This window comes from Pristis pectinata, chromosome 7 (genome assembly GCF_009764475.1).
Source record: "Pristis pectinata isolate sPriPec2 chromosome 7, sPriPec2.1.pri, whole genome shotgun sequence".
Lineage (NCBI taxonomy): Eukaryota > Metazoa > Chordata > Chondrichthyes > Rhinopristiformes > Pristidae > Pristis > Pristis pectinata.
This window is the reverse complement of record NC_067411.1, coordinates 66,300,063-66,314,240: the sequence shown is the minus strand read 5'-3', so window position 1 is coordinate 66,314,240 and position 14,178 is coordinate 66,300,063. Positions and strand designations below refer to the sequence as shown.

The following is a 14,178-nucleotide window of genomic DNA, read 5'->3' as shown; positions in this document are numbered from 1 at the left end:
GAACAATCCGAGACGGACTGCTCGGTGGACTCAGAGAGCTGCGAGACGTGTCCCAGCATTGGCGCAAAGCCGAAGACGAACCTGGCTAAACCCCCCTATTCCTACATCGCTCTCATCACCATGGCCATCCTGCAAAGCCCCCAAAAGAAGCTGACCCTCAGCGGCATCTGCGAGTTCATCAGCAGCCGCTTCCCTTACTACAGGGAGAAATTCCCCGCCTGGCAAAATTCCATCAGGCACAACCTGTCCCTCAATGACTGTTTCATCAAAATTCCCCGGGAACCGGGCAACCCGGGAAAGGGCAACTACTGGACTTTGGATCCGGCGTCCGAGGACATGTTTGACAACGGCAGCTTCCTCCGCAGGAGAAAGCGGTTCAAGAGGCACCAGCACCGGGAGGCCGAGCTGGCGAAGGAGCGCGGCGCCCTCCTCCTCTACCACAACTTCACATGTTACGGCCGTCCCTACCTTCTGCAGCCGCAGGCAGTCATTCACCACTCGCCCTTCGGCTTCATGCCCGACCCTGCATCGCTCTCCAGCCCAGCCCAGAACCTACCCGACCCGCGCCTCGGCAGGAAACTTCAGCACACCCAGCAGGTACACCTTCAGGCCGTGGGTTCGAAGCCCGTCTCTGCCGGCTCCAGCCGAGCATCCTTCAGCATTGAGGACATCATTGGAAGTTCAAATGTTCAGCCGCGTACACTGCCTCCCTGCTCAAACTCCCAGACTCAGTCTGACTATTGCAACCTGCTTCAGTCCGTCCCTTGTCTGCTGTCTACGGTTTTAAACATGTCCACAAGAACTGCCTGTGGCCCCGTGAACAGACCTCTGGTCGCGACTCTCTCCACCAGACAACAGCTCCCGCTCTGAAAGTGCATTGCCCTGGCGTCATTTTCCCGTTCCCCCTCGGTCTGCTCTTTCCCCGAGTGTAGGACTTTAAAGTGTTAACTTGAAACTCCCTGGCAAGATCAGGATGTCACTCGCTTAAGGAAACAACCTGTGATGTTCAAAGTTATCACTTTTCTCGGCTCCTGGGTTGGTGGTTTTGTATTTGTGCTGAAAACCGTACACGTTGGCGGAGGGGAGAGAAAGTTGCCGAGATGCTACACCGGGCTTGAGACAATTCACAATCCAATAGCAAAATACGGTAATGCTGGACATCTGAAATATATAACTGAATATTGCTGGAAAGATTGGCAGATCGGGCAAAAACAAAACCATATTTCGTTAAAACCTTTTACTTCGTTTCTCTCTTGGCAGATGAATATTGGGTACTTCCAGTATTTTCTGTTTTTATTTCACAATTTGTTGTTTGAAAGTGGGGTAGGGAGCAAGAATTCGGTTTGAAGTAAATTATCGCTGTATTTAACATAGAAATTGACAAGTATTTTAAATGTGAAACAATACCCCAGTAATCCACAACTTCACAGTGGCAGCTTCTCGGGACTGTGTACGTGAGTGCTGAAAATAGACTCCATCGTTTTTTATCTGAAGCTATGGCCTACTAGACAGATCACATTTTGGGTCACTTCGCCGACCTATTCGTCGAGGTGGTGGAACGTTCTTCGGTAGGAAAGGGTACGGAGGGGGGAATGCGTGAGTTAGAACATTGTGAATTCATGCATGTTTATGAGCAGAAAAACTTGAAAAGCTCGTGACTCTTGTGTTTGCCAAACATCTGGTAGTTATCAATCGACTCCGAAGCAACAACCTTTCTGAACGTAAAGTTAAAATAATTTTGTTGCCGTTTCAACTCATGGTCTCCAGTTTGGTAGTTTTGACATCTTTTATGAAATCGCTTGTTTTTAGCGCACCTTTGAATGTAAAAGCAAATGTCTGATATTACAGTATCAGTTAATTCTACCGTGGTAGCATTTTAATTAAAATAATAGTTCATACGTTCCTTCCACGTTGTATTCTTACTTCTCATGTGCTTAAGTAAATAAAGGAAACACCATTTCAGCATGACGGTGTCAGCTGCGGATTATTCTATAAAATTTTTTGCTGGTGAGTTAGAAGTTGGTGGGTTCAAATCCTGGTCTGAAGACCCGAGCACAAAAATCAGGTGGCACTTTAGCGAAATACTGCTGCGCATAAAGATGCCGCCCTTGACATGACTAACAACAGGTGGCCGTGTTACTATCGGATCGCTAGTGTGGGATTTCAACATTCTATGCGAAAGGTAGCTGTCGATTTTTCCTGCATTAAAATTGTTAAAGCAATTCACTGGCTTTATACAGCGCACAGCGAGGCCTGTTATAAATATAACTGGGTGATAACACAATTATTTCTGCACAGGTGCCAGGTTTTAATCAAATGTTGCATCGATAATATTATTCAAAGCATAATGAATGCACAATGTAACACATCGAATTCTTGGAGTTTGGGAATTATTCATTGAGGAAGAATTGTCGAACATTGGGATGTATATTGAAAATAACGATGAATAACAATAATTACTATAACAGCAATTACATAATAACATGGTACATACAAAGGATACACAGTTACATAGAACGTTTAAGGTTCTGTACCCACTAAGATACACATCGCCAATCTGTTTACCACAATTAGCCTCATAACATTTCCTTAAGCTAATACATTAAGCCACAAATAAACAGGTGGCACTTCTCAAATAATTGAGTTTGAACAAAAAAAACGAAACAAAATACGCAGTCTTGTGGATATGCTTATTCAAGCTGCCTCGTTTCAGAAGGAAAACGCAATTTGTATCCTTGTTTCTTGATCGAGGTTTATGCGTGATTGACAGAAAGGTGAAGTGAGAACGTCTTATAACTAACTCCAGCTTCAAGGTTCAATTACTTCTCAACGGACAGATTTATACATTATTCGGAGAACACCAGCACTTTTGCATTTTAGAATGACAGTTTTCCTGTTTACGCTTTTTTAAAATTTTGGAGGCATCCTCCGCGACACCCCGCGAGTGAGTATGCATCACAGAAACCCTCAATTGACCATTGAAATATAAAGATGAATAACTGCGGAAGTATGTGTGCAGAGAACGAAAACCATGTCTGTGATGCGAAATCGTTTTACAACATATTACATTAAAGGAAATTACACACGTTAGCGTTGTCAGTAAGTATTTATCGAAAACGTCCTACTGTTAATATTATTTAATGGAACTACCATCAGAGTGAAGAAATGTGATATGTTTTACCCTACAGTGATACGATTAATACACTTTCCACTAAACAGGTAATCTGTAAGCTTCTTCATTTGTAGCTGAATATAATTGATAGTTTTCTTTTTTTTACAACGGTGTAAAACAACCTTGAGCTCTAGACTCCATACATGTTTATGGGATCGTGTTGTCCCATTTGTATACCTGGTAGCTCTACGGCCAGTGATCTTCAAGTTGTGACCAACACAGGCCGGGCACGGTAAATAAAACATCAGCCACGAACTCGATTTGAATTTAAATATAACATCAATATAGCAAGCACTTCAGAAATCCCCACCGCGAGGTAATAAACGCAATCATTAAGGGATTAGCCCACAGAAATTAAGAGCTACATTCTGAAGTTCTTAAAAGCTAGACATGCAATTCCAAAAGTTGTCATTTAGAATCTGAACGCGGGGTTACAGTACTTGGAGCAAAGTGGGAATTTGGAATAGAGGGTAAATGTAATTATTCAAATGGAATTAATTAGTATTTTTGGAGAGAATCTGGGGTTGGAAACTCGTAGGTAAATTACATTAGTACATTAGTGATCTTGAGTGTTGTTGAATGTCATTGTTTGGTTGCGAAACTAAATTTAGGAGAAATACCGATGTATTATTTCTTTCTTCTCTTGAAAATAACCGAGTATTCTGAATGAAATTGTGTTAATATATTTTGTCATCCAAAAGGCACTTGAATGACGAACCTAGAGCTAAATTTACAGATGAATTGCGTGATGTGGTGGTATAAAACTGAAATCACACTTACTGAAATATCAGTAAAATTGGTCTCCAAAATGGCGTGGGAAGCAATACGAGTTAAATACTTTTCTGGTTGTAATGAAAGCACATATAAGTTTATATATATGGAGCATTTATGGAGTGTCTTTCTGCACCATATTACGAGATGCTGTTTCCTGAGTAATTGACAGTAGCTCACTATCAAGCTGAAGATATTCCAGTTGATGTCTTTTCATTAAAGATCAGTATCACACGAACGTATTCACATCGTTAATTTGATAAATTTGGCCATTAATTATTCGATGACTGTATTTATTATACACATTAACGAGAGGATGGAAAGGAAATAAAATTAGCTAGCACCTATCCCTGACATCCTTAACTTCTAAAACCCATCAAAATTCCACTGAAACTGGATTGAAACCTATGAGCCACAATAAACCCCAAGTGATTGCTTTAATGGGAATTGCTAATGTAAGTTTATCTTAATTCTGAGTAATAGCACAGTATTAATGAGAATGAATTAAGCCTGTGCCCCGAAGATTAACAATATATTCTTAAATGATCGATTCGGTTGTGCTTGTTTGCTCTCAACAATGTCGTATGAGGCTAGTCTACCAACAGCCATCTTAGGAACCAATTTGACTGATTTTTCAGTAAGTGTAATATCAGTTTTACACCATAAAATAACGCAATTCACCTTTAAACCTGGCTCCAAGCTTAGTATTCGAGAGGCGATACCATGGCCGATTGGACAACAGAATACATTAACGTAGTTGACTTCAAAATTCTCAGCTTTTCCCAGGGAACGAAGACAATTTTAATACACCTCTACTTCCCATTATCTTGGTCTCACAACCAAACAGTGAACGTCGGTTCTTTGGTTTTGTTATCAACAATTTGATACGTGTACAGTACTCCAGTTCCAGTAATGAATAGATGCGAGAATTGATACTCGTTTTTGAAGCGATGTCGAAACAGAGTTGAGTTGTTTTTTATTGCATATAATATTCGCATGCAATTCTTTCTAACCTCCCTAACCAAAGGCAACATTCTGATTGATGCACTTCCTGCAATGGAGAAAAGGAACAGCAATTCGGGTTTACGGTTCAAGACTGAATTCTTCTGGCTTTTAACGTCATTTATTTTCATTTTGTAGCAGGTAAAAAGAAACTGTACGGAGCAAGGATTTGACAGTGTTGAGAGTAAGAATTAAACAACTCAACAAAGACAGCACAGAATGTTTTTTTTTAAAGCGACAATTCGTACCTTCTAGGAGATAGCAGTTTTGCACCACACAGTGTATTTACCAGTAATGATATTGGTCCCCTGTAACTAGCAAAGATACGCCCAACTAGAAACATCAATGGTGCTAATTCTTTCCCTTTCACTCTGCCAATTTTACAAGGAAGAGACCAATGGGAAACTGAAAATAAAAGTTTGTAGAAAATTCATTGTGGGCAAAGTTGCAAGCAATTTTTTATTGCGCATTCCAGAGTGTGTTCAGATTGAGTTGATGAGATTGGCCTGTGTTTTATAAGTTGTACCATAGATTGTTTATACACCATCACAAAGTGGATGCAGTTCGATTACTAGCTCATTTTTAGTCACTTTGATAATTACGTATGGAATAGAATGGTCAAATGCTGCTTGAATTACATTAAATTCAGTAAATTCCAATTCTGATTGTAATAGTCATTTTGAGAAGACTGACACAAGGGTATAAATAACAGTAGTTACTACAATTAACACTGAGCAATCCTTCAGTTTAATTTTCATTATTTGTCTCCATTCTTTATCTTTTATTCAAATCAAGATCCAGATGGGATTTTCCTTTTATTACAAGGCCAAGATAAACCAAAGTTTTCTTATAACTGGCTTCCAAAAGCAAATATCACAAACAACAAGTTTGCAATTTATTGATGCATCAGCAGTACAAGTTACACCTTCCCAAAGAGAATCACAGACTATAATTACTGCCTACTTGTGTGCAAGAACAGATTATAAGGACATACTGAGAGAGCACTGACCACACACTATCTGTTGGAAAATAGTACTCAGAAAATAAATAATCTTAAACACATCCATTCTCGTGTCCTCACAAAGTATCCTTTTATACAGTCCTCAACTAGCAAATTTGTTCAGAAATTATGGTTTTGCAAGAGAAAGAAATGTACATGACAGGCAGTGTTCTTGTGATAGACACTAGGAGCAAAATCCGTCACTTGATTAGAAAGGCAAATTCCATCCAGTCTTACAGAATTTTGCACAATATTTGCTTATCAATACAGTAATTCAGTTGTGCACATGAAGCACGACATAAACATTGAGTGAAGCAACTTGCATTCAATTTTTTTTTAATGTTTAGTGCTTGAGCTTTGCAGCAAAAGCAATTGAAATCTCAACACTTCAGCAGATTAAGCACATATCATGTAATTAACTGTTGAACTTCGTCAAGGATCCTGATAAAATAATGAAAAATGTTTATCTTTTTAACTATTTTTATGACTTTGTGCAGTGTGCTAGAAAAATAGTCGAATAAAAGGGCACTATGGTTTATAAAATGACCACCTATCAGAAGGAATGAAAATCAACAGCAGCCCCAGACTATACTTCAGCAATTAAGTAAATATCTTCCAGTGATCTGGGAGGTGAAAAAGATGGCACGAGATGGCAAAATGAGGACAAAGATTTCTTCTGGCTGCAGTCTGAAATAGGCTTATGTAACCTAAATTCAAATAGTCACAATGTGATTAGTGGTGGGAGTGGTACCAATACACAGATTAAACATTATACTTGCAATTTCAATGCCTGCAGGACAGCCGACGATACAAATGGAAAGATCCCTCAATAGTGCAGTACAAGGTGCAAGACAGAGGATTGGTGCACACGGCTGGGGATTTGGAACAGAAGGCTGGAATCTAGCTCATTTGGCTCCTCTTTGTGTGTTATGATTGGGCCCAGCATCCCCAGGTTCATTAGTGAAAAACTAATCAGTCATTGTGCCATACTCTACATGTGCTACACCTGACCTAGGCGTGAGTGTTTAATGCAAGTGTGTTCCAATCCCCATTACTAACGTCTCTCATTCAGACAAGAACAAAATTCACAAGAAAGTCATCAAACAGTCTAAGAATGAATGTCATGAGAATGAATGCTCATAACTCAATCAGATTGGGAAAGGTCTGCATCAAAGGTTTTCATAGCACTGGCATTTGCTCATTTCTATGGTAACTCCATCACTTTCCAAGGAGAGTACAATAATACAGTACATGTTTTCTCTTTTCTGAGAGAGATGCTGTGGAAATGGGTTAGCAGTGGGTACCGCATCCCTCTAGCTGGAGCGTATATTAACTCTGAACACAGATCTTTCCTCTCAAGAGCTGGAGGACTGGCACTAATAAACCAAGTACAAGGAGAGAAAGGAAATTAAATTTAATCTCCACTAAGAAAACATTAATCTTCAGTTAAATTACATCAGCCTTTCAACTTTCCATTAAAATTTCAGCTGGATTCTCCTTGCTTCAATACCGTTGCAACAAACACTTTCTCAAGAATTTCTTTATCCAAGTTTCTTCCTGCAGGGAAGAATGAAATCCAGAATGTAAGTAAATCAAAATGATGTGGTTAAGTTGTAGGAATTAATATACTAATTAATGCAAAAAGGAAGTTCACCAAGATGAAGCACTGTTGAAAAAGCACAAATTTATAAACAAGGTCCACACAATATTTCATTAATTCACAGCACTAACAAAATTAAAAATTGCAGGAATACACAGAGCAGCAGCCTGGTGTGGGGCTCTGGATGGGAGGGGGTGTTGGCCTGGTCTTTGGCTTCAGATAGGAGGGTGTGTAAGCTTGGTGTGGGGCTCTGGATGGGAGGGGTTGTCAGCCTGGTTTGGGGCTCCGGCCACTCACTCAAAACATTTTACTTTGTCCATGACATTCAAAAAATACATAAAAGCTAAGTGATGTTTTTGCTAAAAAGCCAATGGTACATACCTTCCCCTCAGAGGGCAAATATTTCTGGTTAGGAAACTAGACGCATTTACTTCACGTCCATCATAAAAGGAGTAAAGAGTTCTGGATGGCTGCATGATACCAATGAAGGATGTATGGAGGTTTAAAAATTAATATAAAAAATCAAAATGCGAGTTATTAAGAGATCAGAAATCAACTATGCATATCTGGAAGGATGGAAATGATGGGCAAGGGGGCTTTGGTGTGGGGTAGAGGGAAAGCCTAAGAGTTTCATTTAAACACACTGCTCAATTAAGAAGGATGATGATTTAATTTTAATTACTAAATATGTTCTTCACTGTTCAGGTTTTAAAAAAGTACTTGAATGAGCACTCAATATGCTGTAACCTAAATGGCTACAGATAGAGAAGCCTGAAGTGGAATTAGTCTGAGAAACACACTTTAGGCCAGCATAGATATGATGGGCCAAACGGCCTCCTCCTTCTGTGCCATAAATTTCCATGATTCCGTGATTTAATACCAAACGGAAGAACTAGGTTTTCTCAAATTGAAAAATCAGAGTCATCTCTGTAACTTGAATACTTTGTCACATCCATCCGAAGTTAAATCTAGCCAAAACAAGAAAAAAAAATGCCATTTTACTTGGTTACCTATAAACACAAATCTGTTGATTCTTTCACTTTCTGAACTCCAGTTAACGGAAGTTTCTTCTATCTCGTAAAGCTCATGAACACCTTGGACAATCATCTGCCGTGGCTTTTCATTTATTGACACAATACCCTGCCAAACAATACATTTGACAACAATAAGTTTGCTTACCAGAGGACAAAATCCAAAACAAAATTCTTTGAGCAACTCTTTGTGATGGACAAAAAAATGTTGCATACCAAATCAGCAAATAATTCAAGTGGTTAGAACAACAAAAAAAGCAGGGGTTAAATAGGGAATTATTAGTTACCTTTCAGCTCCAGAACTGATGCTTTACAATCAGATTCCTACTCTAAAATTCTATTACAGAGAGTAATGAAAAAATATTGATCCCGAATTTTCTGGGGAGCTGAAGCAGGTCAAAGGAGTGAAGAAAAAAGAAAGTTAGGTGTGATCTGAACATATCAAATGGAGGCATGGAGCATCAGAGATTTCCCACCCATTCCATGTTTACTTCGGTAGCCTGAAATCTCGATGCTAGAAAGAAACAAATCCAGCAGTATAAAGATCTGTATGTGGGGTGGGGTGGGGGTAAGAGGAGGAGGAGGCTAGTGGAATAAAACATCCCAGAAAACTACCAACAGAGCCAGGCTTTTCAGACTTCTTATAACACCATATATTGCCCCAATCTCTAAGTATGTTGTCAAGTCACATCTATTCTTATGTGGGATGAGTTAATCTAGCCCTGATCCTGGATTCCCTACTGGCATCAACAGTGGAAGTCAAAGTCACAGACAAGTCACAGTCCTTGACTATACAGTACTTAGCATCAGGATCCTCTGATATTTCTCCAAGAAAGCATAGTTTGTGTGGAAGTTTAAAGAGTTAGCAGAAGGAACATGCTCAACCAAGGGGGCATCACAACTAAACTCGAGCCTGCACTATTTCCTTGTATTTCCTTTCTAACAGGAGTCACTTGATGGTAAGAGCTGGAGACCAGGAATCCTAAATAACTTTTCTGCACTGTAGATCAGGCAACCCAAAGCTAACTGAACTACCCGGCTACAATCAACCAGTCCAGCTCAGACCCAGGATAAAATCTGCAACCTTCCTGGTGCATATAGGTCTGGAGCAAATCACTTGTAAAGTTAATCATGAAAGTCCACAAAAGCTTATTTTCAGTAAATCTTTAAAAATGACCTTCCATTTCTTCTGTCATTTGTGCTTCTCTGTACCTTTACCTTAAAAGCAACTGCTATATCATTTTTAAATGAAGTACAGGTACCCAGAGTCCCCAAATAAGATCAGCATTGAATGAAACATGATTAAATCATACAAAAGGTATCATTGCTGAAATTGGTTAATCCTCAGTTTCGACACTAACCAAATGTTAAATGAATATTTACCTTTAATCGTATTATTTCCATTGTATAGCCTGATTTATTCTTCAAATGTTTTTCCCATAACAGATTCTAAAAGAAATGAAATAAGATTTGAAAGTGCTGCAAATAAAATCTATTATTTAGATAGTTATATAGATGAACATAGTAACTGCTTCTCACACAAAATCCCATGAAAAAGTTAAGGATGAATAATCATCTTATCTGTTCCCCATGGTATTGGTTAAGAGATGAAGATATTAGAGACACCTTATTCTTCATTGAATGGAATCTCCAATGCCAATTCAGATCATTGAACCAGATACACAGGGCCACAATTTATCACCTTATCTGGAAGTTGACATCTCCAAGATGAGACTGCAGACAGCTTTTGGCTTCATCTTTATTCCAAGACAATGAAAGGAAACTTGAAACTGCAGCATCTTAATTCAGCCAATAATTCAACCAGGTTAATTATCTGCCCACTTTCTCCACCGTCACAGAAGAAAAGGCAAATGATTTCTCATGAAGAAATTCAGAACTCTCATTTCCAGATCACTCTTGCATGTTTCAAATTTTTGTTTTAACAGAAATATTGACAATTATCACATTGACGAAGTTTAGTGTCAATGACTAGAGGATGAGCTTCTCCCTGTAGGTGCACCACAGAAAATGGTGAATTTGTAATGCAAGAGTCAATCAGACAATCCCACTGTTACACCTCCTCCTCCACAGAAGGACTAAGTTCTAACCACAATGTTATCTCCTAATAATTCAGGTCAGGGAAAATGGCACAGATCCTGAGAAAGTTTGGGTACATTTCACAACCAAAGCTATTTGTAACAGTCCTAAATGTTTCTTTATGCTGAAGTTCACACTTACTGCAGTAAGTTGTTTTAATTGTACTAAAATGAAAATTCAAAGGTCATTGAGAAAAACATGAGATGCATTACTCTATCAACTTGTTATGCCACAGAATGATGCAATATCAATTCAAACCAAATCACACAATGTATTATCACATCCAACAGACCACAAAAAGGTCAGCGGCACCAACATATCCAAACCTGGTCCCAATCAATCATTAGGAATGACGTGCACTCTCATTGATTAAACAGAATTTTCAATCTATTACCTTTTTGACTTTAAAACTCACTTTCAAAATGCTTACAATCCCAGTCATATGAAGAAAACACAAAAAACAGCATTAAAAATACATGTATTAATAATGTGATTTTCAGTTAGATTTACAAGTGATCCACACACATTCTGTATGGGAAACAATGGCAACTTTAAAAGAAAAACATATACAAATACAAAATATTTAAAATCATACCTGAAGGTATATGTTTAAGTCCTCTTCAAAAATGGTGCCAGGAATTTCAAATGTAACTGTAATGATACTCTATAATAAAACAAATCCATAGGGCTTCATAGTATAGTTAACATGAGGTGTTCAAGTCTGGTAAATATCTGAATTCTGATCTTTTTATAATTCTCTTCAGCAAATTATTATCATGTTAAATGGAATATTCTTGGGAATAGTTTTATCTCCATATTAATGTAGGATAGGATTGTTTGTTCATAACGTAACAATGCCAGATAAATATTTGCTTTTAATTTTCCAAAAGATCCCTAGATTCAGTGAGGGTCCATTAGATTGGAAAAATAGCAAATGTAACTCCTTTATTGAAAAAAGGGAAGAAGACAGAAAGCAGGAAACTACACGTCAGTTAACAGCATCTGTCACTGGGAGAATGTTAGACATTGTTAAAGACGTTGTAGCAGTGCACTTGGAAAAATTTAAGGAAATCAGGCAGAGTCAGCATGATTTTGTGAAAGGAAAATCTTGTTTCATTAGTTTATGAGAGTTCTTTGAAGAAGTCATATGTGCTGTGGATAAAAAAGAACTGGTGAGTGCATTAATATTTCCAGAAAGCATTTTATAAGATGCTACATCAAATGTTATTGTGGAAAATAAAACATATGGAATAGAGGGTAACATGTTGGTGTGCATAGAGGATTGGCTGGCTAATAGGAAGCAAAGAGAAGGCATAAAAGGATCTTTCCCTGGCTGGCAAAATGTAATGAGTGTTGTGTCGCAGGGATTGGTGCCAACACCTCAACGTTCTACAACTTATACAAATAAGTTGGACGAAGGCCCTGAAGGTATGATTTGTGAAGAGGACATAAGGCAGCTACAAAAGAATATAGATAGGTTAGATTTAGATATCTTTATTAGTCACATGTACATCGAAACACACAGTGAAATACATCCTTTTGCGTAGAGTGTTCTGGGGGCAGCCCGCAAGTGTCACCATGCTTCTGGTGCCAACATAGCATGGCCCACAACTTCCTAACCCATATGTCTTTGGAATGTGGGAGGAAACCAGAGCACCCGGAGGAAACCCATGTAGATACAGGAGAGAACATACAAACTCCTTACGGACAATGGCTGGAATTGAATCCGGGTCGCTGGCATTGTAATAGCATTACGCTAACCACGACACTACTGTACTAAGTGGGCAAAGAACTGATAAGTGCATAATGCAGGAAAATATGAAATTGTTCATTTTAGGAGGAAAAATTAAAAAGCATTTAACGAAATGCTGAGCGATTGCAGAGTTGAGAGGTAGAGGGATCTAGGTGTCCTAATGCATGATTCACAGAGAGCTTGTATGCAGGTGGAGCAAAGAATTAGGGTAGCTAACAGAACTTTATTGTTTATTACTAAGAGAAATGAATGTAAAAATAGGGAGGTTATGATTCAATTACATTGGGAAATAGGTGACACCACATCTGAGGTACTGCATACAGCGTTGGTCTCCTTTTATAAGGCAGGATGTTAATGCATTAGAACAGTTCAAAATTTAGCACAGCGAGGGAAGATTTGATTTAAACATATAAGATTCCAAGGGGTCTTGGCAGGGTGATGTGGAGAGGATATTTCCACTTGTGAGAACTTGGAACCAGTGGTCACTGTTTAAAAAATGAGATACCCATTTGAAACAGAGAAGGCAAAATCATTGCTCCCAGTCATGAGTCTTTGTAATACCTGTCCTCAAAGGGCAGTGAAAGCAGAATCTCTGAATATTTTTAAGTCAAAAATAGATATTTGATAAGCAAGGGGTTAAAATGTTATCGTGAGTAGACTAGATTGCAGAGGTGACATTACAATCAGAGCAGCCATGATCATATAAATGGCCAAGCAGGCTTAAGGGCCAAGTGGCCTACTTCTGCTCCTAATTCCCAAGAAAATCATCCTGTGAGCTGTACACTGAACACCAAAATTTGATCCATTTTAAGTCAATAGAATTGAATTTTGGAAGTACAGGACATCTCACAGATGGCACATATGTTTAATGATTGAAGGATGAACTTGTCCACATGGAAGCACTGGGGCACCCCTAGGTAGTTTTAAGAAAGCACTACTGCAAGGCTATCAGTCATCGATATTAATGATCACCTGCTGAGCAGTAACAGCAGCCATTGTGGAACTGACACAGAAAGTGCAATGGCAGCATTTCAGAGTTGGGAGCTTCAAAGGCTTAGTTAATTCCTCGAGGCCATCTAGTCTTAAAACTTGAGACACCTTTTTTTAAAACAAATTCAAATCATTATTGCTAAAGAGCAATTAGTACATATTCATGTTGCAATATTTGATACCATAAACAATTTACACAGATATGACATTAACACAAATGCCCAGCTGTGCCAAGAGCATGGAGATTAGAGATCTACTTTACTGGTATTGTACTGGTACTCCCAATGATCAAAACACTATACTTTCTGAAAAATTGAGACCTTCTTGAAATACATTGAACAATTATGTTGTTCAAATTTAAACTACACTTTCAACACCGCAACTATAGATTTTGTTTAATGTTAAAATAAAAAAAATCAAAACATTAACCTTATATAACAGTAAAATTGAAATATGGCCTTCAGAAAAACAGGGTACCTTATCAAGGTGAGGTCCAGCTGTCTGTACAAGGCATAATCTTTCTTGCAAACTAAACAAAAGAGATAATGCACACTTATTTAATTCTTCCTTTCAAGTACGCATTTAATTCTGCCTATGATAAAAACACAGATCCATTCAAGAAATTAAAAAAAGAAAGCAGACAAGGTTACATTACTGCTGGACTATTAAGACGGGACATGGAAAAGGCAGGAAGTGACCATTCTTTCTATAACAGGGATTCCTAAATTTATTTCTTGCAGACACTTCCAGATTTGCTTCCTG

The 14,178-nt window shown here is 38.5% G+C and overlaps 1 protein-coding gene across 6 annotated transcripts in view; it reads right to left on the bottom strand.

Moving 5' to 3' along the window:
• Window positions 1-5,440: 5,440 nt before the first annotated feature.
• cbwd (COBW domain containing) overlaps window positions 5,441-14,178 on the bottom strand; it is a 47,248-nt gene continuing 38,510 nt past the window's right edge. For 3 of the 6 annotated variants that reach the window (XM_052019972.1, XM_052019971.1, XM_052019973.1), the window contains exons 12-16: window positions 13,894-13,945; window positions 11,269-11,337; window positions 9,960-10,025; window positions 8,556-8,685; window positions 5,602-7,502 (exon numbers count right to left, since the gene is read on the bottom strand). In XM_052019972.1, the coding sequence (XP_051875932.1) occupies window positions 7,429-7,502; window positions 8,556-8,685; window positions 9,960-10,025; window positions 11,269-11,337; window positions 13,894-13,945 (391 nt within the window). In that variant the 3' untranslated portion in view covers window positions 5,602-7,428. Of the gene's footprint in view, window positions 7,503-8,555; window positions 8,686-9,959; window positions 10,026-11,268; window positions 11,338-13,311; window positions 13,525-13,893; window positions 13,946-14,178 lie in introns of those variants that run through there. The other 3 variants (XM_052019969.1, XM_052019974.1, XM_052019975.1) reach the window with 3 other exon arrangements.